General features: G+C 44.9%; 1 protein-coding gene across 1 annotated transcript in view; it reads left to right on the top strand.

Annotated features, from left to right (window-relative positions):
• The first annotated feature begins 3087 nt into the window (after positions 1-3087).
• LOC146186539 (angiotensin-converting enzyme-like) overlaps positions 3088-27084 on the top strand; it is a 43274-nt gene continuing 19277 nt past the window's right edge. Inside the window, exon 1 of the mRNA XM_084607245.1 lies at positions 3088-3411. Within this exon, the coding sequence (XP_084463371.1) occupies positions 3319-3411 (93 nt within the window). The 5' untranslated portion in view covers positions 3088-3318. The remainder of the gene's footprint in view (positions 3412-27084) is intronic.

Below are 27084 nucleotides of genomic sequence, written 5' to 3'. Positions count from 1 at the left end.
TTATAGGCTCATAAATGTGGACAGGATTTGTGCGGGCGCCGAGGGTGTCACACTGTCATTCTCGAAAATCGAATTGATTGATGAGCAAAAGAATGGTTGTGCGAGTTAGAGGGTAGACAAATGTGTATTTTTGGCAAAATGTCGTTGCTGGGGAGCAATTGATTAATTAGAGCAAAAAATGAACTTGACGTGAAAATAGCCAAGTACCAAGATATACTGTGCAGAAGTCTAAATAGCCACGGACGTCGAAATCGTGCAGGAAATCTACAAGAACGTCGCTAAGCTTCAATGTCAGACCTCTTCATTCTGTTACAACATCAAGAGTCAAGAGTTTGGTTTGGTTTGTGGTGTTTAACGTCCAAAAACGACTCAGGCTATGAGAGATGCCCCGTAGTGGAGGGCTCCGAAAATTTAGACCACCACGGGTTCTTTAACGTGGCATCGCACAGCACACGGGTGCCTTGCTTTTCACCTCCATGGAAAAGCGGCTGCCGAGGCTGGGATTCGATCCCGCATCCTTGGGCGCGGTAGTCAAGCGCCGTATCCACTGCGCCATTCCGGCGGGGCAAAGTCAGTGAAGAGTAAGAGAGGAAAAAGTTGAAAAAGAAATCAGTAAAGAAAAAAACGAGAGAAAAACAGTTGAAAGAGTAAAAGCAAAAAAAGATAAAGAGCATCGGAAAAGAGGTAAATAGAGAAAAAAAAAACAAAGAAAAAAGAAGCAAATGAGTGCAAAGTGTCTCAGGAAAGGCTTTCGCCTTACCGCACTTAAGATAGATCGGAGTGCTACCAAAGAATGTTTTAAAAATTCGTGTGAGGCACCAACGAAAAATTCAAAACAGGTTGATTGGTGCCTCCAACGAATTTTTTTATCCATGCCCTCCGAGACGGGCATCTGAGGCAGTGCCCGCTTGTGGAGCCTTATGCCTGACACGCTGTTCAGCCATGCGTTGCCATGCGTGAGGATTATGAACGCCACCACAGAAATGGGTCGCGAAGCGGCAGCACTGAACCGAGCATGTCGCGCGTGCAGATTTCAGCAGGATGGAATGCAACATCGTTGTGGGCACTGTGCTTTTAAAGACTGTCGAATAAAGTCGCCAAGGCAGACTTTACACTAACCTCGTGCCTATTATCCGAGATGTATTAAAAAAGCTGAAAACATATTCGATTCGTTTCGGATAATTTTGAAACTGCACTATTTGATTCGTTGATTGAAACATCGAATAGGAGGGTATTCGATTCGTTATTCGAGATTTTTGAATATTCGTGCAACGAGATAGCTTTGATGTAGGCACATTTTTGCTACTCGCATAATCACTGACCCCTTTAACTGGTGCACGTATAAGCAGTATAGTGCGGCTTCCGCAACTTGTTCAAATATATTATCATCCCGAGCAGATTTCCGTTTTCCGAAGCTGCCGTGAAGGGACCCTAATAAGCCCGCACATTGACCGCATGGAAATCTACCGTTTTGGAAAAAATTAACGAAGAGTAATTGGGGTCGCGGGTTTGAACCCCCGGCGAAATCCTGCGTCGAAGTTGGCGTTGTCGGTGTTGGCGTTGTTGGGCAAAAAATCACGGGCGTCGATCCCTCTGGCAAGTAGATGGCCGTTGACAGATGGCATGGTTGGGCATTCATTAGTCGGAGGTTTCTGTGACGTCACGAGAGCGCACGTCATGGCTGAGTGTGCGCGATCAGAAAGGGGGTGAGGGAGATGGGAATTCAATCCTCCGTGGCCTTGGACCTCTACTCCTGGATCACACGGGCACGCTCGCGCGCTTCAGTGAAAGCGTTTCTTTGTATGCATGTCAGATCATCTTTACATAATTTAGTAGCCCTGGATGTATGCTAATGAAATTGTGTGAGCTATTCAACGCTGTCGTATCATACCCTCAAAGGCGGAGCTTAAGTGTCCGTCAATTTTATTCTTAGTCGACGCAAATCAGTGATCTATTTAAGGTATACCTTTCTCACTCATTCCAGTTCTCAATAGCCTTCCCTTCGTAAGAGTTCGTTATTTTTCTTCAATGCGGAAAGTCGCCCACTGTGTCCTAAAAACGCGGTACAGGTTGCGTAAGTAGCGTATGCTCCGGTGCATACCGAGAGCTGCTGCGTGACCTCGCGTGTAGCACTTGACTCCGAGTGGCTGCGGAACACTCCACGCTGATAACGTTCGACCGATAAGACGGGGCTCCAGGAAGCGGAAAATAGGTGGGATGAGGTGTTTAGGGGCCATGCATGCCGCTGACCACGCGTGCATCGTAAACATTCCTCCTCAGAGTAATGTGCCATGCTACGTGCAGGGGAAGAAAGATTTTAATTGCTGCTGACGCTGAAGCATTTGGCGTAGTGGTGACGTAAGATGTATACCATAATACCATAGTACAGGTCTCCGGCAGCGCATGCGCAGTACCAGGGACAGCGCCATCCCGTCCGCGCATCGCCTGCCGTTCGGTATAGATGGATATACGCTATATGATAAATCTCGCTAACGGCAGCATCTTTCGAACGAACTCCCCTGCTGAAGCCATATGTGCGAATGCACGAACGTCGGAGCGAGACTTTACGTTCAGTGATTCTTTGTATTTCTTGATTTATTCCGAGCTCGGTGAAAGAAGGGCATATGCTGCTCCGTCTCGACTTAGAGAGAAATGCCTGAACCGACAGCTCGCGTGCTGCAGGAAATCGGCACGAACAAGAAAATAGCCGCTACCGCGACGATCGAAGGTGACGACGTGAATTGCTCGGCGATGCGACGAGAAAAAAAAAAAAGAAAGAAAAACATCGTGCGCGGAAACAGACGTGCTTCGGGTCTTGTTCAGCAAAGCTTCTGCCGTTGACGAACAACAGCGATCGCACATGTCGCGCCTTTGTTTTCTCATCGAAAGGGCAACCTTGCGAGAAAGTATAAGTAATGAGGACGGAGAGAAAATAAAATAACTGCAAATAACCGCGCGCGTCGTCGTCGCCGCGTCCCGAGTCGCCGCAGCGTCTCCTGAAGGTCGTTCACCAAAAGCCCTCCCCCACCCACTCCCACCCATTGGCGCACAGCTGTGCGTTGCTGCCGCTGCGGCCTCAACGCCGGGCACACGGCACCGGTAGTAGGCCGTGCCGCGCGCGCACAGCCTTCACAGTCCTCCCAATCCGCGTACCCGTACCTTCACACGGAGACGCCGACAAGCGCCGCTGTTTTGCGTTCCGCTGGATCGGCACAAGCGCTGCCGCCGAGGCCGCCGACGCCGCTCTCGGATAGCGCGCGCTTCCTCAGCCAGAGCAGCTGCGGAGATTGAAGCGGACGCCACATCGGAGCCCGCGTCATGGATGCTCTCCCGAGCTCACCGGCGACGGCGCGTCTTGTGACCGCAGTGGTTTTGTCAACGCTATTGCAAGCTGCAGTGGCCGACAACTACGTATGTGGATGATTACTTCCTTTTTTTTTTGTTCACTTGTTCTTTTTGTTGTTGCAATGTTTTGTGAAATGAAACAGATAATGACTAATCGAGAAGCAGGCTGGACTGTTGATACGATACGCTGGTGAACCTATTACAAGCGAAAAACATGCTTAAATTACCCTCGTTAACGTGGAAGTATGGCGGAAGCAATACAAAGCCAGTGCTCTTTCTAACCCGAACTCCTTTTGTAACCACGCTCCAACGCTGAAATTCATCCAGCCAACAATTAAATCGCAAATAACGATTGGTTTCAATCTATCGTGCCCCCTTGTTTTCAGTTCTAGCACCACAAGCTGTGTGCTAGTGGGCACGCTGCAGTGTCCGGGAGATGGGGAGTCGTATGCATCAGTGTGTGACGGGCGCGGCACCTGCTGCGCTCAGCGTTGATGAACTGGCAACGGATGTCACAAGTGCTGCGGCTGCGCAGCATGCTACGTGTGCCAGCCTAGCTGACTCTGTGCTTGAAAGGTGTCGGCGCTTCTGCCAGACACTCGCAACAAGTCGTCCATGCAGAAGATGTTTGTTTCTTTCTGCACTCGTCTCATGACTTCCGCCCATAAAGACTGGCTTGCAACTAGTAGCACATCAACGATATCCCGTCCTAAATTTTACTCCGAACGTCATCCTTATATCAAATATGTTTTGGGTCTAAATGTAGAAACATACATTCAAAACAGTTGATTGAGTAGACTTTCCTACACAGTGTTTCTTCCTCGCAAAGCTTGTAAGAGAATTCCTGCTACTGAACATATCGAAGATGTTTAACATAGTCTAACGTAATGCACTTGTTTGACGTAGTTTATCTTGATAGACGGCAGATGCAGATTATATCGTCTTTGTGTTCTGACCCGCTCTTCCCGCTACTTGGCGCCGCCTATCTCAGCCTCTGGCAGCTGCTGCAAAGGACAAGGCTCGCTATCCATTTCAAAGCAGACTGAATTCACCCGCCTCATCACGCGAGATTGTAGGATTGCACTGCTGACGTCGCACACACAGTTTATTGAAAACAAGCAAAAATACATGTTTGCGGTGGTACATGAGGCCGGTGAGAGGGGGCTTATAGTGACGGAAGGGAAGGGTGCAACGCGAGTCGCCAACAAGACCACCTGAAACAAATGTTAAGTCGCAGTAACTTAAGGATCAGCGCATCGCTATACCTAATATTTTTGGAGCCCGTCTGTGGACTCCAATTTATTTCAGTGTAATTATTTATACAGATACCTTTTATATTTCTTTCTTTTTGGCAGCCTCACCCTGCTATGTATACTTATTTATTTATAGATAATTTAATCCTATTTTTTTCGGACGTTTTATATCACAGTTCCCGAAAACACAAAATGTCAAAGACACGCAAAAATGTTGTGCAATATACAATTGTTTCGCCCAGTACCCATAAGGGTGTTGGAAAAGCGATGCGCATGCTGTTTTAGTCCTCTTGAGGCAAGACTGCAGCGAAGCAGTGCATTCTCATCAATTTATTGCTGTTCAAAGAACGGAGCGAAGAAATGCTTGACTTGCGCAAAGAGGGTTAATTAATGCTTTCTGCTGCAGTTATTCAGACCTCACTCCTCCATATCGTTATTTCCTGCCTTGTCTGCATTTTTGTCATGTCGCCGGGTGACTACTACCCGTGCTGAACGGAAGGTCGTAATAAGGCTGAAAGAATTTTCAGACGATATAAGCTAGAAAACACGCGTGACTTACCTCACTCGTCGTCATAACCGGTGTGAAGGCGCACCTCTCTTTTATGGCATTTATGCCAAAAAACTCCCAGCTCTGTAGCTAAGAGCAACCGGAACTCATTAGGTACTCAGTGTGCTCCCAGTGTCGCACTAGGGACACTCCTGGCAGCCTTTCAGATAGGTAACTGTCGTGACTAAATCAATTCCCTGCCTCCCAGTGGGCTCCAAAGTAATTCCAAGGTTTCTCGTGTATCCCGACAACGCTTTGTGTAATTTTAATAAATATCACGCTCAGGAATGAAGAGGATATATGAAAACTGGCATAGTTTGTCGCGCCGTTTTTTTTTTTATTACACTTCTATATTTCCTGTATGTACTACCTCGTCTGCATGCATACCACAAAGCTTGCAGGACAACGCGCCATATCATGCGTGTCTTTTGCGTCTGATGCCAGATCAAGATTTCGAATTTAATAAGAAGTATCTACGGCGTATGCGGGTAGTTTTCTGGCAGGGAGCTGTCGCCAGTTCCTTGCACGGCAGCACAGCGTCTTTCCAGGCCACGCTGGCGGCATTCCAGCATAAGAGTCATCTTCAAACAACTCTGTCGGGAGGTATTTTGCATTCGTGAGAAAAAAATGCCAGGCGCCTCAATTAAGCCAGAGTGCTGGCGATTGGCTAACCGACTGGCCACGTACAACGGTTGAGAAATTCAGGGCTTTCTGGCTCGTCTATGCAGGAAGATGTGCACTCTGACAGGCACAGCTGTGCACGTAAATGCATGGAGAAGACCGTTTCTTTTTTATTCTATGGAGGTGTAAATGCTGGTACTCTTATTTTTTGCAACTTAGTGTCCTCGCAATGACGTGCACGTTTACCAAAACATAAATTTAATACTGCAGATGAGTATGTGTGTCAGCTGAATGAAACGTCCTGTCGACGTAAACGCCAGTTATAGCTATGAATAGCCAGCTTTCTATGAAGGACGTCGTATCGGATGGAACCACAACAATTTCGACTATATAGGATTCTTCAACATGCACTGACATCGCACAGTACAAGGCCGTCGTGCGGCTCGTGCCTGGGATCAAACCTGCCTCCTAACATCTCAGCGGGAGGCATATTTAATTGCAACGTTTGGACCGGTATAGCTACAGACGTTGTCAAGACTGCGGTTATATCACTTCTTATTGCCCGTTTAAGCAAAAAAGCATTGGGCTAGTTGGTATGATTCCTGTTGTGTCATCCCCATCCCGAAGTTTATTCTAGCATCCAGAAAAGGCCTGTTTAAGAAATTTTAAATACAGAAGGGACAAAAAGGGCAGGTGAAAAGACGGTCCGAACAGGAAAAAAAAAAAAAATGCGAGAGTGAATGGGATGAAGGTGCGGTGTGGGATGCCAGACAAAAAGAAACTGACAAGATCAAGGAAGGATTGTCTGTGCTTTCATTTCGGTGCCAATGCGGCCTATATATACTCTTGTTTATATATTATATTATTATTGAACAGCGCGTCTAAACGGAGCTTTTGGTTGCAAATATGACATATGCCGTCGTTAGTTCCGAGGAAAGTCTCGTACTACGGCTGTAGAAAGAGAGTTCTCAGCATATTCTCTACACGTACTTCGTGGTATGCGTAAGTCACTAATGCAAGGGCAATACCTTTCAATACGATGGAAATACTCCCAGAGACAAATCCGAAAAACAGAAGAAAAAAAAAGCATTATCCGTATGCCTGGACGATGGCTCACGTTTTAGCTTTAGCAGATCCACTATATTTGGTAGCGTTGCTATATTTGTTCTCAAAATAACGGCTTGAGGGGCTAGTTGGTGCTGCATCGTATTGAGATATGTGGCGCAACAAACACAAACACAAAAGAAGATACACAACACACGCGCACACTACCAACTGTAATAAGAATTTGAAAACACTTCCTCTTCACCACTCCTTCTCTTCTACACTCAGGCACATCTCATCTTCCTCCTCTTCTCATCTTCCTCATGTTTGGACGATGTTATGGTCTGTGAGGAAGAGAGTGCCATTATCTCCTTGGCAAAGAAGAGGAAGATGAGAAGAGGAGGAAGATGAGATGTGCCTGAGTGTAGAAGAGAAGGAGTGGTGAAGAGGAAGTGTTTTCAAATTCTTATTACAGTTGGTAGTGTGCGCGTGTGTTGTGTATCTTCTCTTGTGTTTGTGTTTGTTGCGCCACATATCTCAATACGATGCTATATTTGTTCTATTTTTTTTTTTATTGCGAAAACACTATTTCATCGAACGACGGAAACAGGTGGTATGTCTGAAACCTCGACCTTTGACATTTGAGGACATATATATGAAAAGTGGCAATATAAAGGTGACATGACCGGGCGCTGATCTGTCGGCAGTTTCTGTAACGTCACCTCTCTTAAAGTTACTTGCTTTTATGCTTTCTTACATTGATCTTGTGTGTGAAGTTAGCAGTGACGTATGTGTTACGTGTTTTAGCGGTATAACTCGCGTGATGAGCCATTGTGTATTGGTTGGTAGAGCGAGCTATGAATTGTCGCGACAGTGGTCGGAGACACGCAGAGCCGAGCGGAGCGAACTTCATGAAGTCCGCGAGATGACAGCGATAACGTCATCTATATATACCACATATCATGATAATTAACTCTAAATAAGTGCCGTCGCACATTATATAGTATAGGTAAAGTTACGTCAAACTCTGCTTTTATTTTTTATTTATTTATTTATTTTTAGTGTTTGCGGGGTACAGCTCATCCAAGTGAACCGCAACTTCTCACTTTATTTTGCCGGACACTTTAGAAAAAAAAAAAAGCCGTGATGTGTGGCTACCCGTATTTTAAGACGACGTGGTCCACTCTGCATATAAATAACGCGCTGTGAGGGAGATACACAGAGCTGCAATATGAACGTTCCAGAACAAAATAAGCTGCCAGATCACTTCATCGACCGTCATCATACCATATCAATAAAAAATAAGGCTGTTGATTATGCTTATATCTAAGCTGAACCGTAATGACAGTTTGGCTGATTTTCTGAAAGACGCTTCCCATGCGAAATCCGGGACCATTGGTGCGATGCGCCTCTCCTCTATCCACATGCCTGTCCCCTATCAGTCGGAAACGCCATTTAAATCAATCATGCCTTCATTTCTGCAAGGAGGAGGAAGATGAGGAGGAAAGGCAGGGAGGTTAACCCGTAACAGTAACCGGTTTGCTACCCTGCACTGGGGGAAGGGGGTGAGTGGATATAAAAGTTGTGTTAACCTATTTTATCGGGTTATCGGCACTTCTGCGAAAGATCCTACGCAAGTGCAATGCATTTATTTTAGGCAACCTTATCACTTCGGTCATTTCAAGTGCCAAGCTTGGGGGAGCGGCCCTATATATGAATGTGCATTTGTTACATAAGCTTACATAGTGCATGTGAGCTGCCAAAAAAGACGTACTGTCGAATATTTCCTGTTACCGGTGCGTTAACCACTCATTTAGGCGTTTTGTCCTTTTTTTCCTCTCTCTCTCTCCTGCTGTATGTGTGCTGAGATATGGGAGCTAATTTCGTTTCCTGTGATTTTATCCGCTTCTCTGCATGCAGTTCTTCCTTCTTGTCTATTGCCGTCTTTAATGTCCATCAGGTCAGCGCTCTGCTGGGATTTGTGGACGCATTATTCGTTTATTGAGTACGTGGCGAATTCTGTGCAATAAGTTTGTCAGCAATGCCCGATGAGAAAACATTCGCGTGTCAATACTCCGTTTCTGGCGCTTAATGAAAAACATGGCGAGCTTTGAAGCATATAGCGCGCCGAAAGCGCAAATCCAGCTGTCGCATGCCCTCGAGAGAGGCGTGCGACCTTTTGTCGCACGTTGAAAACAGAGAAATTTCACCTACGCGCGCACTCTTCGCGCGGGAAACAGATTTTATGACGGTAGTAGAGCGACTACGGTGTCAACCTCTGTCCTTCGTTGCTTGTTTCATATCTTGAGGGTGGCGGTGTCCGAAGTCGTTGTGTGGGGAGGAGCGTTTATGGTGTGCTTTGGGCTTACCCTGGAGGATTTTGTGGCGTTTTGTTTTTATCGTATAAGATGGCCCGCAACGCATCGGACACCTTTAGGGCGCTATGTGTGTGCCGTCTGGCAATGTAATAACGCTGGCGTAAAGACATAAAGGAAGAAACAAAAAACTGCCCGAGACAACGCGCCTGAAGCTATAAGAGAAGCGGTGATACACAAAGACGGCGAAGACCAGCTAGCTTCTCCATGCTATCCTTCTTGAGTTCGAAAATCTACAGACAAGGCGAAGCGCTGGGTTCCTGCACTGAGGACCGAAAAGCTGTTTTTTTTTTTTTGTTACAAGGCCTTTACCGACCGAAGAAGAAAAGAAAAGAAAAGTATTTGTACATATTCCAAATCCAGTGCGCTGCATTTCAAGCGCGCAGACAGTTAAGCCAACTGTCCATTGACTTTAACGAAGCCGCGTACGTACATGATAGCGAGCAGCTGCACGAGAACAATTTCATCCGTTATATAGCTGAGGGTAGTATATGTCACTGAACTTCCTGCGTGGTTCAGTTACTTTCGCAAACAAAAGGAGGAACCTGAACGTTTTTTTCCAAGCACCGCAGGAGAATAAGAATGAAGAAGAATCTCAGAATTTGTTGCCTGTTTTTTTATAGAACACCTGAGACTTTTCAGTTTGATTCAGCTATGCATCCAGCACGGTCGCATGGGGGCTGTTGTGCGGCGTCGCCGGCTCAATCCCGGTCGCGCCAGGTCGCATTCCAATGGAAATGAAAGGCAAAAACCTTGAATGCTTGGAGTTCTCTACACGTCAAGAGCCCCACGTGACGGAAGGTACATCAAGACTTACGCTACGCTGTTCCTAATGGAAAAATACAATCGCAGAAAATACTGTCAGCTTTAGCGCGTAAAAGGTAACTGATTATATGCTCTAAACGACATAGGCTTTTCGAGCTCAGTATTTCTCCAATCCGACTGAAGAATAAGCACAATAATATATAGCAAGAAATAAATTTTGCGAACCACACGTGACAAGCACCTTAAAAGTTGTCCTCTCTTCCCCGAAGTCTGCAAGATTCCTGACACCAAAACGCCACGTGATTTACAGCTCACCTAGACCGTACCATAGCGGAAACAACACGAATTAGGCCGATGGTGATGATGTTGATTACGAACACCATCAATGGTGTGAACTGGGGCATTCGGCTTAGAGCGTAAAGACACTCGATGATGTGATTCCTAAATGCATCTGACGATGACTAAATATCAGTGAGTCAGAGCAACGTTGCCCTTCATCACTGTACCCGCACATGGTTGAGTAGCATGATTACTTGCGTCGTGTTATTTACAACAAGCAATGCCAATGGAATTTATTCATTTCCAAAAAAAGAAAAAGAGCACGAACCCGCACATTCTTCAATTCATCTTTGTAACAATATTATTGCCATTGAGCGCCTCAAAGCCTTCAGTATATTAATTGCTTGTGAATGAGAAGACAGCAAGAAAAATACGATTTCCCGTGCGCCCTTGCACATGCCACTACGAACTACTACTGGGTTCTCTCTCTCTCTCTCTCTTGCTCCCTGCTGGCTGCATTATATGGTTTCTCTGGATTTGCGTATCGAAGCTGCGCCTATATAAACCACCTCACATCCGCCAGGCGCCATCAGCATGGATGGGTGGATGGAATATAAGAGCGTCCCCTTTGTAACGAAGTGGTGGCAGTTTCAACTATGCTGAATATTTTGTTTTTCTTCTCTCTTTTTTGTCTCTTCTATATTGGTTGTTATTAATAATTGCTCAACTACTTCGTTATATTAGTTACTGATTTTTAAATTTTATTTCTAGCCTTCTAACCTTACGTCATCTTTCTGCTATACGGCTTAGGTTGTCGTGAAGCGCCACCACGTACCCCAACTACTGCGTTCATAAGGGGCTGTGTAGCAGACTGATAATCAGCAGGCCCTCTGCAGTTTAGGGTGGTTTCATGGAGCTGCAAAGCGTTGGTGTTTTTCTTTTGTTTGTCATATTGTAAACACGAAAATGTGGCAGCTACCACTTGAAGCGGGTTATCTCCGGAAAATGCATTATATAGAAAAACAAAATGAAACTGCCGGCAACGCGGGTCAAAACTAGTTGCGTTTGTGCAACATTACTGCTTAAGAGAGTGCTCTTTTTTTTTAATTAGATCGCTTTTCGATATGCCGATAATATTTCTTATCAAGTTATCGCCGTTTTAGTTAAATGATGGCCGATGAATCAGTCCTGCTGCAGTTGCGAGTGTCGCAGTGGTGCGGTTGGAAACAGCAATAGTGCGATTTGAATTTTCATTCAATCACATTGCTTTTGTTACTCTGTGCATTAAAGACTACATATGCACTTAACGTACTGATGTGAGAAAAATAACTGCGAGTGCATAAAGCGGCACGTTAGAGTGGCACTGTTCGAAGTTTTGGCAGTCGTGCTTGACCTGAGTTACAGTAACAATTGGTACGACGGCAAAAAATTGGAGCGGAGCTAGGCGTCGCGCTGCTCGAATTAATTTTTATGGTGGTAGTGCGGGTCGCGAGAGTTAAGTCTTTCGTCTTGGAGTGCAGTGAATCCGAAATTTCTACAGGTTCATCTCCCAAAGATTAAAATTACGCTGTGTATGCCATTTATGCTGTGTCGAAACACTAGTACCCATTAGCTCCGAGAGCGAACCGCTAGTGATTGCGTACCATAACTAACACTATCGTGTATTTCAGTGCTTCCGAAAGGCACCAATGCCTTTCGGTCATGTATTGATGTTTGACAGGGATGTGAAGTGCCTTTTCACAATTCATGCGCGCGTTGAAACCAACTGGTTTCCAAACGAACTCACTCTGTACGTTTTATATTACTATTCAGGTGTCCTAGAACTTTTTGAAAGGCAAAAAAAAAAAAAAAAGAAAAGAAAGACGAAGGTGTTTAGTCGTGATGTCTATGAAAACAGCAGAAGATTGATTTTCAAATTATGCAACTTTTTTTAGAGGTGTCTGTGCTTTATGATCTCCCTGCATTTGTTCAGCATATCGTAGTTCAATTAAGAAGGTGACCGTTTCCTCAGTGGCTAAAATTACGTTTATTGGTTTTGCACATCGATTTGGTTTATCGAAACCACGGACGCGGGAGAAATATACCAACAGCACATGTTACTGCAAAAGTATCGCTCCATTATCTGCACGCACACGCAAATGCTAGCCTGGCGGCGAACGACTAAATACAAGAATTTAAAAACTTCGAATGTCGCACGCAGAGCTCACATATTTTGGTTATTTGAACGCGCGTCTATAACGACCGACGAACACGAGAAAGCTTGCGAGCTGCGCACTGAAAACCATAGCGGAGCAGTGGTTTTAGTGGGTATTTGTGTTTGTATTTTGGCATGATAGAATGGAGAGTAAACACTGGACGGAGAAATATGTTTTCGGACTGCTAAACGTAGCGCTATACCATCCGGCAAGTACATTTGTTCTTCACTCAGGACAATCGATTCAGCACACAGTTATCATCGCTCAAGTGTCGAGACTTATCAGTCCTGTTTCAGTACCCCTGATAGCGGCATCGGACAGATAACCACCCCTCAGCAGCTGTGTTCTTTTTCTCTACAGACTGGAAAGCGTAGAGATACATGCGGAAAGTTCTGAGTAACGGTAACCGTTTGCCGACAATGAGAAGCGTGAAAGCGCACTCTCTTCAAATAGGTAAACACCTCAATCTCTCCATCGCTGAGCGAAAGAAAAAATGCTTGCAGAGAGGGCAGGACATCTGCGTATGAGTGGGAGCTGCATTTTCCCAGGAAACACTTGCCACTGTGTGCACATTCACTGGGAAGTATAGACCGCGCATGTATCACAACACAATCTGCTGATATCCCTGCCGCAGGAGCTCACATATATGCTTTGTCATAAATATCCACCCCTCTCGGTCGGCTTTTGAGCAATGCGGTGGATATGTCATGCGAAGAACAAGTATTCACGATTTTTCTGCATGAAAGTTTGGATAAGATTAAGGAAGTCTGTGTAAGCTTGTGCGGAAGAAGACATAAACTTGAAATATTTCTTATAGGCCAGCATTGCGACAGGTGCGGATGAAAGAAGGAAACAGAACACAATAGCTCTGACTCGCCGCTGAAGTTTATTCACTGTAAGCATGACCGATTCTTGGGTCAGTGCACGTCCCGTGTTTCCTTCGTTCGTCCATGTCTGTCACACTGTTTCCCCGCGAATGCGTCGCCAACTCTCCCGTCTAGCCATAGCATTAGAATGAAGTCGGGTAAACTGTAGGATTGCATCATATGTCCATTGCAGTCAACGGCACGGTCATGCTTCTAGTGCCCTTGAAGCTCAAAGAAAGGTTGAGGTGACCTTTCTCTCATGCCATCCCTTTTCTAAAGAAAGAAAGAAATGAGCAGCCAAACAAACGTAGCTCAGAGTTGTGCGCGTGCGCTTCTAAGCAGCCTCAGCTTCTTTCTCGGAAAACTTAAGAATTATTTAATGGCCTTGGGGTCTGCCAAGAAAGTCCATAAGTTAGAGGAACATCTCAGACAACGAGTGAGATGTGAGAGGCGGCTCACTGCCGCGTATACCTCGGGGATCAGGAACAACTTGTTGAGAAAGTACGGGCAGCAGCGACAGCCAATAGAATCCTGGACAAGAGACACAACCGACATCATCCCTCTACCAAATTTGCGTTGTCTTCGTTTCAAGTATGAAACTATCCTTTTTCTAGCAAGTTTAGCTGCTGCTGGAGCATGCTTCGATGCCGGCGCTGTATACCGTACAATGAGTTGGCGGTGAAATTGTTTAACAATTTGGTAAGTTAAGTTAAATTAAGTTAAATTGGTTCACAGGAAGGGAAAGGCGCAGTAACTGTCACACTTGCTCTGTGGACACCCGAACCGCGCCGTAAGGGAAGGGAGGAGGGTGGGAATGAAAGTGGAAAGAGAGAAAGAGGAGCCGTAGTGGAGGGCTACGGAGTAATTTCGACCACCTGGGGATCTTTAACGTGCGCTGACATCGCACAGCACACGACGCCTCTTCGTTTCGCCTCCATCGAAACGCAGCCCCGACCGCGGCGGCTGCGTTTCGATGGAGGCGAAACGAAGAGGCGTCGTGTGCTGTGCGATGTCAGCGCACGTTAAAGATCCACAGGTGGTCGAAATTACTCCGTAGCCCTCCACTACGGCTCCTCTTTCTCTCTTTCCACTTTCATTCCCACCCTCCTCCCTTCCCTTACGGCGCGGTTCGGGTGTCCACAGAGCAAGTGTGACAGTTACTGCGCCTTTCCCTTCCTGTGAACCAATTTAACTTAATTTAACTTAACTAACCAAATTGTTAAACAATTTCACCGCCAACTCATTGTACGGTATACAGCGCCGGCATCGAAGCATGCTCCAGCAGCAGCTAAACTTGCTAGAAAAAGGATAGTTTCATACTTGAAACGAAGACAACGCAAAATAGGAGAACCACAAAAGAGGACACGATACTAAGAGCGCTTTGTGTGCATGTCCTGTGGTTGTCCTTATTTGCACTGTCTTTGTTCTAAGTATGAATCACCATATAGTCCAGCACCATGTTTTATTGAAGGGATAATGTTCCTTGCGCAACACACACACACACACACACACACACACACACACACACACACACACACACACACACACACACACACACACACACACACACACACACACACACACACACACACACACACACACACACACACACACACACACACACACACACACACACACACACACACACACACACACACACACACACACACACACACACACACACACACACACACACACACACACACACACACACACACACACACACACACACACACACACACACACACACACACACACACACACACACACACACACACACACACACACACACACACACACACACACACACACACACACACACACTGAGGAGGGTGCTCTTGTTTATTTGTTTGCAGAATACCTGCGTCGCTGTGAGGTAATGATCGCAGGGAAACAACTCTAGAGCAACGTGGCGTTAAATTTTTGCAATGATAAACAGCAATGGATATAAAATGTGTGGACATCAAGGACATCATAAATATAGCCAGAAAGATAGGTATATGTACCTGCGGGCTGTTTGCCAGCGTATGTGGCGAAACCTGATGATTCGCTGGCGAGGTGCTTTATTTAGGCGCATACTAAGGGTCCACAATGTCCGCACAGGGCACAGAGAACAACGCGAAAGTGACTTCCTCGCCTCTGTGGAGTTTTTTTTTTCTTTAAGTTTTTTTTTGTATGTGCGGCCTGGGTATGCAGCATTCTTTATTATTTCACTTGCCTCCTTCAAAGTATTTTCCAGAAGAGGCCTCCAGCCCACCTGCATGACAACTGCCATGGATTAAACACTGTCATATGCGCGGGTACTTCTAGGTTTCAACTGTTACCTCAGAAAGTAGAAATGTGGAGGTCACTAATAACGCAAATTATGCGAAACAAAACATAAACGCACTGAACGATGTTTCCCATGCGGGAATATAGATGCAAGTCATATCTGTTTTCATTACGAAACTATTAGTAGAGTGGTTATGGAACTCGACTACTGTGCTCAACGATGCGGGATCAAATCCCGGCCGCGGCGGCCGCTTTTCGATGGAGACGAAGGTCGAGACGCCCGTGTGCTGTGCGTTGTCAGTGCACCCCACGTGGTCGAAATTTTCGGAGCCCTTCACTACGGCGTCTCTCATAGCCTAAGTGGCTTTGAAACGCAAACCCGATAAAACAAACAAACATATTTCCAGTAACGCATTACATGTTTTGTACTCATGACCATAGGTGAGCTTTTCTTATTCATGTAAATGCACCATAAGACATCTATGAATACGGGGTGTCCGAGCTAGATGTAACCAAGGTTTTAAAAAATGCGGTGGGCCCCAGCCCATTGTTCAGAGCTGTTCAGAGTCACTTATGCTAATCTGCAGTATTTGTTTTTCATTCACTAAAGTTAATTAATTAGTAAAGACTAAATAGCTAATTTGTTGATTATCGCTTTGACAGAAAAGGCGTCAATACAAAAGTTGTAGATCTCGAAAAATGGCTAGCTCTGTAGTTTCCATCACTCTACGACGTACGCCGCCCTATTGATTGGGCCTTCAAAAAAATGCTGCCATGCGACCAGCTCTTAATTTAAATCATTCTGCAAAGTGCATACAACGAGCTTCGTCGTAGAGAGCACGGCCTAGAAAAGCGGATTTTGTTATCTCGGACGCGTCTCGAGACTTTAAAGTGACGGCGAAGTTACGAGGAAGTTTTTTTTTTTTTATTTTTATTGTGCCAGGCATCGTTTTTGGCTGGTAAAAAGAAAAAAAAAACAACTATACGTAAACGCTAGTTTGATGAAAACAACATAGCTAGTCATTTTTTGAGATCTACAGCTTTTGTATTGACACGTTTTCTTTCAAGCCATTAATAAAAGTAGCTAATTAGCATTTACTCAATAATTAACTTCACCATACGAAAATAATACTGCAGATTAACATATGTGACTCTGAACAGCTTTAAAGTGACTTGACTGGGATATGGCTCACTAGGGTATATATATATATATATATATATATATATATATATATATATATATATATATATATATATATATATATATATATATATATATATATATATATATATATATATATATATATATATCAGTTCAGTTCAGGCGTTCAGTCGTGTCCGACTCTTCGTGACCCTATGGACCATGTCACGCCACGCTTTCCGGTCTCTCACTATCTTCTTAACATCACATAGCTTCATCTGCAATGCCTCGAGAATGCCATCTAACCATCGCGTTCGCTGCCTACCCCTTCTCCGGCGACCCTCAACCTTTCCCAACATCAAATCTTTCTCCAGCGACTCCTCTCTTCTCATCAGATGACCAAAGTAGCTGAGCTTTAACTTTAGAATTTGACCCTCCAATGAGCAGTCAGGGTTTATGGTCGACAATATCGACTGATTTGATCTTCTGGCAGTCCAAGGAACTCTTAAGAGTCTTCGCCAGCACCACAATTCAAACGCGTCAATTCTTCGGCGGTCAGCCTTTTTCACAGTCCAACTCTCGCATCCATACATCACAACTGGAAAGACCATAGCACGGGTTATACGGATCTTGGTTGGCAGACTAATGTCTCTGCTCTTTACTAGGCGGTCAAGGCTAACCATTGCTCTCTTTCCCAGAAGCAGGCGTCTCCTAATTTCATGGCTGCAGTCTCCTTCCGAGGTAATCTTGGCGCCCAAGAACAGAAAATCTGTCACAGCTTCCACTTCTTGTCCATTGATGCTCCAGGACTTGATAGGGCAAGACGCCATGATCTTCGTCTTTTTAATGTTCAGTTTAAGCCCAAACTTCTCACTCTCTTTTTGTACGCGCATCAGAAGTCTCTTGAGTTCCACTTCACTTTCTGCCATTAAAGTGGTATCATCCGCATATCTAAGGTTGTTGATACGTTTTCCAGCAATCTTCACTCCAGCTGAAGACTCGTCCAGACCGGCCTTCCTCATGATGCACTCTGCATATAGGTTAAATAGGCAGGGCGACAGTATGCAGCCTTGCCTCACCCCTTTCTCAATCGGAAACCAATCAGTAAGACCATGCCCAGTTCTGACTGTGGCCTCTTGCCCTTCATAAAGGTTCCTGAGGAGACAGATGAGGTGAATTGGAACTCCCATCTCTCGGAGAGCTTGCCACAATCTGCTGTGATCTACGCAGTCAAACGCTTTCGCATAATCAATAAAGCAGAAGTAAATGGGTTTCTGGAACTCTCTTGCTTTTTCCATGATCCAGCGAAGGTTGGCAATTTGGTCTCTAGTTCCTCTGCCCTTGCGATCCACATACTGCTGCAGCCTACCTTGCAGGATTTTTAACATCACCTTGCTAGCATGCGAAATAAGCGCGATAGTGCGGTAGTTGGAACAATCTTTGGCACTGCCTTTCTTTGGAATGGGGATGTAAACTGACCTCCTCCAATCCTGTGGCCACTGCAGGGTTGTCCAAATCTTTTGACATAATGTATGCAGTGTGTTAACAGCGTCGTGGTTGAGGTTTTGAAGCAACTCAGCTGGAATACCATCAATTCCGCTTGCTTTGTTCTTAGCAAGGCTGGCTAAGGCCCATTCAACTTCACTCTTCAGGATGCCCGGCTCGAGATCAGTAATCACAACCGTCCTATGATGGGATTGCACATCCGGGTCCTTCTTGTACAGTTCTTCTGTGTATTCCTGCCACCTCTTCTTTATCTCTGAGGCTTCAGTGAGGTCCTTGCCTCGTTTGTCCTTTATCACGCCCAGCTTAGCACAGAAGCTTCCTTTGATATCTTTGATTGTCTTATACAGAGCTCTTGTGTTTCTTAATTGGCTGTTGTCCTCAACTGCTTGACACTGTATGTTCAGGAAGGCATTCTTATCTCTCCTTGCTATTTTCTGAAAATCCGCATTGAGAACCTTGTATCTTTCTCTTTCCCCCATACCTTTTGCCATCCTCCTTTCCTCAGCTATTTGCAAAGCCTCTTCAGATAACCAATTTGCTTTTTTGCATTTCTTTTGCTTTGGAACTACCTTAGTAGCAACTTCTTGTATTATATCACGAACATCAGTCCACATCTCTTCGGGCTCTTTGTCTTCTAGATCTAATTCTTGAAATCGATTCCTCACTTCCACAGCATATTCTAATGGAATCTGATCCAGATCATACCTGAAAGGCCTTCTAGTTTTCTGCGTTTTTCTCAATCGAAGCTTAATTTTGGCAACAAGAAGCTGATGATCGGTGCCACAATCGGCCCCAGGCCTTGTTTTTACTGCTTGTATAGCGCTTCTCCATCTCTGCCGGCAAATAATATAATCGATCTGATCCCTGTACAGACCGTCCGGTGAAATCCATGTGTACAGGCGCCTCTTGTGCTGTTGAAAATGAGTATTCGCTATGGTCAGGTTGTTTTGTTGACAGAACTCTACTAGCCTCTGCCCAGCTTCATTTGGCTCACCAAGACCGAACTTGCCTGTAATTCCGGATATTTCTTCACTCCCGACCTTAGCATTCCAGTCTCCTATGAGAAAAACGACGTCTGATGATGGGGTGCGGTCTAAAGGGCATTGTAGGTCCGCATAAAATCTCTCAACGTCAGCTTCTTCAGCAGCAGTGGTCGGTGCATAGACTTGGATAACTGTTATGTTGAAAGGGTGACCTTGGATCCGAAGTGAAATCATTCGGTCGTTTTTGGGGTTGTACCCTAGCACTGCTTTGCCCATTCTTCTGTTTACTATGAGAGCGACCCCATTCCTTCTCTTGGATTCGTGCCCACAATAAAAGACATAATGGTCGCCGGAGTTAAATTCTCCCATTCCGGTCCACTTGAGCTATATATATATATATATATATATATATATATATATATATATATATATATATATATATATATCCCGCCGGGGTGGCGCAGTGGTTACGGCGCTCGACTACTGTTCCCAAGGACGCGGGATCGAATCCCGGCCTCGGCGGCAGCTTTTCGATGGAGGCGAAAAGCAAGGCGCCCGTGTGCTGTGCGATGTCAGTGCACGTTAAAGAACCCCAGGTGGTCGAAATTTCCGGAGTGCTCCACTACGGCGTCTCTCATAGCCCGAGTTGCTTTGGGACGTTAAACCCCACAAACCAACCATATATATATATATAAGGTACGTTGGTAAACCGCTATACGAATCTGGCATACTCTTGGATTGGCAGACAGAAAGACGCAAGCCGTGTTCAAAAATACACCATAAACTAAAGTGCAGCAGTGCTTCCAGTTCGGCCTCAACTAATGTTCACTAGGAGAGCTAGGCGGATGTTAAACCAGCAATCACCAAATAAATCAAGCGCTGCTCACACGAAGGCGCCACATTGGCGTTTGTGATGTCGCCAACAAACCGGATATTTCCGTCTACATTTCAAAGCTGTTTCGGGCTTGTGCGCTGCAAGCGAAACGTGCGCAACAGCTGCGTTCACGAACGTCTCAACCACCTTCTATTTTGTTTTATTCCCCTTTCCTTTTAATCTGATTTATGACTTGGGATTCAGGAGCATAGGCGTTGATGACAGCCATCTATGGGCAAACGGCTGAGTAGTTACGCGTCAATACCACCCAGCTCAGGTTTTCATTTCGAAAGCAGCCAGCGGTACTGGACCAAATTTGTTTGCTCTAGGAAATTGAAGGTGAATTGGAGGAGTATTAAACCTCAGCGCGACTGACAGCATGAACACATTTTACCCTAAGCTATTAGAGCCATCTGCCGAGTGCAGTACACCAATGAAAAAGTGGAAATGTGTGCGACAATACATTTTGTTTCGCGAACAAAGGAAATAAGTCTGCCAGCCGGCGAAGAAAAATGCTAGTAAGACCTGCTAGGTGCTCCCTATTCTCGGCTTTTGCCGTGAGGAATACTGCACCTTCACGAGGCATTTCATGTGCGCCAAGTGCTATATCCATACATTTCATTCCTTGGTCTAGATATGGTACGGTACGGTAGAGCTTTATTGAGATGCCGGCAAACGACGGTTTAATGCGTCGTGACGCTGGCCCAGCGTTCGCCCTACTCTGCATTACCTCATTTTGGCCCGTTTGTGGTGAGCACATCTGCATTTGTGCAAGGTAGCCTTGATGCAGGCTTCAACTACATGCTCTATTGTGATCCACGCCTTAGTTTTTCCCCCGAACAAAGCCACTGTTTTCATCGGCAGTTTCACTCATCAATCGAGTGGAACGTTTTATATTTTGTCAACGTTCTCTTACTGACAGGTCCAACGTATTTCATAAAAACCCGCCTGTGTCAGTAAGCAGGATCATTCATGGCGCATTACAAATCATTATCCGTACAAGGCAAGCACGACACCGTCACATTAGCCTCACGTGTTTAGAAGAATCTGCAAGCATGGGAAACTGCAGGATGCAGTAGCCTAGCTGAAAAATGAGGTTGCACTTGATTGTATGTATGCAATGTCTACGTTAGCCTTAGCCACAGTGCTGACCGTTAGTGATAACATATCAGGTTTGCGTGCTGTAATAGCGAGAGTTTATTAATCGCTAACTGTGCCCAGGTAACATCCATCTTCCGCGAAAAAATAGTAATAAATGTTTCGAAGAGCTGCTTGAAACTGGCTTAAACATCTTGCACTCAGTGACACCCATCATGTTTTTCGTATTTTGATATTATTGCGATAGTAATACTGCGCCAGGTTTCGAGTCATCACGTAGTCCCGGCGGAGGCCAAGTTTGAAGAAGAAGAAGAAAAAAAAAAGAAGGAAAAGAAGGAGCAGAAGAAGAAGAAGGTATGAAGATGAAGAAGTTGAAGAAGAAGAATGCTCGGTCACCGGCAGCTAATGCTTTCGCTCCACATTCGGTTCAGCAGCGTTGAACCCTTCTCATTAATATGTGGGCTGGTAGGTTACGCTCTCGCTTCATACTCTTAAAGGATGAGCTTAAGCGTCCGCAATAATGTAGCACCTTACACTGATAGGGCGTGATAGGGGAATAATGGAACAGGCAAAAGAAGCTTCCGCCGCTGAAATTCAACTAGGGTTAATCAGAGTTAAACCACAAATAATTTGTATGAGAACAGATTCTGAGGCGAAAAATTAGCACCCAAGAGGGAACCTGATCACATCATGATTAATAGAAAATTCAAGTACATGAAAAGAAAAGTCACGAGTGTGCATTAATCAATGAGTCACGCAGTCCCGCAGACTGCTCACAGGCACCTCATGCAGCAATTGTGGTGAGGGAAAAAAACATTTGTGGCCAGCAAAGGTTACGTATCTATTTTGTAATGCTATATGACAAAAATTCAAATTCAGCCATGTAAAACATACATCGAAGGTAAAATTTTGACTCGGCAAGAGGCATGCTTCCTCTGTTCTTCGACAAAATCCGCTTGAACTGACACATAAATGAAGAAAGAGCTTCGCCAAAAAATGCGTCAAAATATGCGTACATACATCACCTTGCTTGCCTTCTTAACCCTTACAAAAATGAGTTTTGAAACTCTATTGTTGGACTATTGACCGCCTTTTGAATTTATTGAATTTCGATAGACATTCAACCCCAGCTGAATGCAATCTTTACAGGGCCAACAGAATTTTCATTGTGTTCTACCCAATAGACTTTTTGTGCAATTTTTTCTATGTGCTTTTTGTCAGTTTTCAACGTTCACGAACAATTAGCGTGTACTGTTCATGCTGACCCATGTTTTTAAGTAGTTTTAGGCACAAATGATTAGAGCATGATGTGACAATTTCGTTATGAATTTTTGGACTCACTTGTAATCAACTATTGGCCACATTCTGCAAAGGGAAATATAAGAGCAGCATGCAGTTGCGTGCTCGTTCATGTTATATAAAAGTACATATTAACGGTGCACACTTAGCTCAAGCTTCGCAACACAGTGAAAATATGCCCTAAAAACTTCATGATGGCAAAGCCTCCACTAATAATGCAAATACATCGTTGAATGTCAATCAGAATCCGTAATGGATCAGCTTCTGTATGTCGCAGAAGGTAACTTTAGTGGTAGGACATATTTTATATTTATCATAAAACAAGTTCAGTGAGTCATCATACTAACAAACAGGATCCTAGATTGAACCTACCATGTAGGGCAGGACAGAGCTTTTTTAAACCAGTTCCAAAGTTCACTATATATATGCTTCAGGGTCTGACATTCTGCCCAAGCATAGGTATTTTCGCCCGTAGCTTATTGCCGCAAAATGAGGTGCAGTCTGTATTGGAATCCTCCACCGCTCTATGTCTTTGGAGAGTTTTACTGTATTTTTTTCTTTTCTTTCCTTTCTTAAAGTGGACACCATGCTAAAATGAAGTCACTTTAAACATTGAGGGGTTCTAATAATCACCGATTGATCCCACGGATACTATAGAGTTAACACGCATAGCAAAAACATTCGCGTATGAAAAAAAAAAGAAGAAAAAAACAAGATTGCATGCGTCTTCTAACGGCGACTCTTCTTTTCAAGGACGCATTCGGCCGCCGCCTTGCTTCTGTCCGCATCCCACTTCACCCGTGCCCCGCAAACGGCGCCAGCATGTCCGGAGAGGTCGAGGGTCGCTTCCTGTCGGCTGGGGGGAAAAAGGGGGGAGGGAGGAGGGGTTGCTCCCGCTTGGTCTCCGCTCTGTGCCTTCTCCGTGGTTTGTTTTCACGGAGATGACCTTGGCTTCAGCAGTCGCGCAGTGGGGGTGGCGGCTTTTCACCGAAGCTGTTCTTCTGCGCCCCGTTTTCTTTGCACGCAGACGCGGGTACGCTGAGTGCGGCGATGTGCCAGTTCAGCTGGCGTTTTCCCGCCACCGTGGTCGCATCTTGCACTGTGAACGAAGCACCGTATGTAGGTTTTTCGCTGGTGATTATCACGAAGATCGTTTTGTTCAAATTGGAGCGCGAACGTACGAATTTAAGTCTTCGGAGGACTCCGCTCTTGGGCGGCAGCTTCTGCGCAAGGAGGACGTGTTTAAGAAGTTCAACAGTCGCAGCCATTTCGGATTCTAAGCGAAAAGCCGGCGCGGGCGGAGGGAGCGTCTGCACTTTGGTGAGTGTTTTACTTTTTCCTGTTCGTGTTTGTGCCAGTCTTGTACAGTGTGTGTTACAAGGTGAAGCCCGCATGTAAATATTTCTAGCAGACAAACCAGCCTCGTCGGAAAAAAAAGGAGGTGGAAAGAGAGAGAACGAGGCTTGTCTCTACGCGGACGCTGGGGCCGATGGAACGCCAGCTGGAATGGCGACATTTTCTTTCTTTTTTTTAACCGGTGACCGTTTTTGACGGATTGTTCGGCACAGTGCTGTACTCTTTCGATACGCTACTCGCGCTGAGACGGACACATTATCGAGATCATAATATGCCTCTGTCACACATTGTGGATTATTGAATCTGTGCAGCTCCGCCATTTTTGCAGTGTTTGTTTTTGTTTCCACTCATTTTAGTGCCTATAGTTGGTAATTTTGCTTCAAGTTTTCTGGGTAGTAATGCTTGTGACCCGCGCTTTGCTATTTATATTCACAATGGGATCTTTGACGGCAGCATATATTGTTTATCAGGGAGAAATGAACGATGTGGTAGTGCTGCCGAGCTGTGGAGGCGGCGGTCGATGCCGTCTAAGCAGTGAAAGACAGTGACAACTCATTTTAGACAAGAAATTTCTTGAGCTATGACGTGGAGCAGCGCACAAATGCCTTTGCTCTATTTTTAGGTTAGTATATACCGCACCTTAATTATGATTTATATTGTTTATTTCAGCATCACATGCGAGGAGTTCCCGGACGTATCAGCGTTTTACGCAAAGAACAGCCTGGCGTCATACCTTGCACATGAATTGAAATAAAGCAAATAAACAACCCAGCTCATGTTATGGGTTCACCAAAGATGCATATTTTTTCTTTCTCATTAACGCGCATTTTTTATTTTGTGTTCCCTTTCCGCTGCGGATTAACAGAAAATGCTGCGTGATCAACGGTTAGCCAGGAGCAGGCACGAGGTGGTTTACATTAATGCAAAAGTAGCACAGCACATATCCTTGCTGCGGTCAGTCAACACATTCTATGTTCTGCTCGACCAATCAACAATTTAGTCAGTTTAGTGTAGGTTAATGAGTGAGTAAGTATAATGGGCTTAAAAGATCAAGATCTGTTTTGTTCTTTTATGCCTCACTATGCTTATCATTAACCAGCACTGATCAGACAGGATTGTTGATTGGTCGGGCAGAACATAGAATGTGGTGACTTATCGCAGCTAGGAGATGTACTGTACTACTTTTGCATTAATGAAAATCACCTCGTGTCTGCTCCTGGCAAACCGATGGTCGTGTACTATTTTCTGTTGTTCAGGAGTGGAAAGGTAGCAGAAAATCAAAAAGCGTCACTTGCAGAGTTTCTGAATCATTTGAGCCTGAAATCAACAGAATTTCAGTTGCGCGAATTCCAAAAGCGCTCTTAAGAAACACATGGGCCACTATTTCATAAGCGCTCAACAAGAGGTCAACACTGCATCATCCAAGATGTTGCCGATTATCGACAGACTTTCAACAGCGTGTATTGACACAACGCTTTCGAATTTCTATAGAAACCCTACATGCATTTTTGTAAGGGAATATCTGATGTGTGACATGCTTAATTCACTGCCCATAAAGTAATTTAAGAAAAATGAGTGACATCGCACTAAATGATGCGGAAATAACTGCCGTAATCAAGACCATCTGCCAAGCTTCACTGCGAAGTGGAAAAGAGTTTTGACTAAAAACCGTGAAATTGTATAACACTTTCTATGAATGTGTTACACAATTTTAGGTGGAATTGTATACTGTATGTAAAGTATAAGTAGGCGTTGGACATCTTCACATGCGATAGGTAACCTTCTCTCAGAAGGTTTTGTACCAGCGAAGAATAATACGCGATTTCTCGCTGTCTGAAACAGGAGAGCAGTGCTATGACGGCTGCGCTGCAGAGGAAAAATAAACCGGAAATATTCCTTTAATGCGCAACTCCGTTACTAGACCACATTCGGTAGGAGATTTCAGGTAAACCTGAAAAATGACAGCAGCAGCATCTCAGAATAATACAAAAAAAAAAAAAAAGACGACGCTAAGGAAGCGCTTGAATCCGCGGGACCTAATGCCAACGTAACAGTTTCGCTTAACACAAATATTTTTTTCTTCGAGGATATGAATTAAGTTTGCGCCCATAATAACATTCAGGCACGATGTTCTCACGAAGCTGGCGGACACCGTTTCGCTCGCATGCTTACCGCTTTCGGACTGATCGGCATCGAATAATGTTCGTAGCCTTCAGGTTCAGGTTCTTAAAACTGCCGTTCCAATAGAAAAATTCTGAGCGACCCTTCAACCATCTCGGCCTCACTCTTCCTATGAGCCCAAACTCTCAATGTAAAGTGAGAACGGGATGCTGGGTAAAAACAGCAGTGATAGCACAACCGCTGAACGCAGGCTTCAGGTTCGAGGAAAGCTAAGAAACATAAATTTGTACTTGGTGCTAAAGGTATACGCACGGCCCGGTATCAATAAGCTGGACCCGGTCCTACTTGTCACCATTTTTGTCCGGATCCGACCGCGGCCCATTATCAATTTCGAATGACCGGTCATACTCGGTGCTCATTCCGCCTGCCCCGTGCAGGCATGATAACTTTCACACAAAATTTCGCTCTAGAAAAACAAAAGAGGAAAACAACGAGCAGAAACCCAACGCTTGCAGAGCAGCTGAAGAATATGCACGAAGCAAAATGTGCAACCGTGGGTTTGTACCACCGACGAATGTCCACTCCAGCTAAGCACGACCGAAAAACACCGGGATTTAAAAGCAGCACTACATTCAATCGTTTCCAATGGCTCGTGAGGCAACGCCATGGGAGAGAAATTTCTAAAAAATACAGCGGATTTATTTCAAGCGTAACGTAGTCGCCTTAAGCACGCTATGAACGCATTATTGCGGATTAAGAGTTTGATTCAACTAGCCGGTAAGAGGAGCAGCCGGAAAAGACGCATAGGTGTTTCGAGTATTTACTTATTTGGCGATGAGAGTTGGAACAGCGGTGAGAAATGTCAAATCACATATTTTTAAATAAGGATAGAGCTCGCCTTTGAGTACGGCTGGTAGCTTTATAAAGTCCAAACTCTATTCAGAGCCAAATAGGGGCACTCAAACTAAAGAACAATCTTGCCTGTTTTTTTTTTTTTTATTATTATTGTTATATCAGCCTTTCCGGGCATCAAGATATGATTTGACTCCGCCTAGAAGGACTTTGTGACATACCAAACACTGAAAAACATGCTTTGATGATGGAGCCATCGGAAGCTGACATATATAGATGTGATCCGCATCTGA

The sequence above is a fragment of the Amblyomma maculatum genome, chromosome 6 (assembly GCF_055883805.1).
Source record: "Amblyomma maculatum isolate TAMU_Amacu chromosome 6, ASM5588380v1, whole genome shotgun sequence".
In the NCBI taxonomy this organism is placed as follows: Eukaryota; Metazoa; Arthropoda; class Arachnida; order Ixodida; family Ixodidae; genus Amblyomma; species Amblyomma maculatum.
This window is presented reverse-complemented; position numbering and strand designations above follow the sequence as displayed.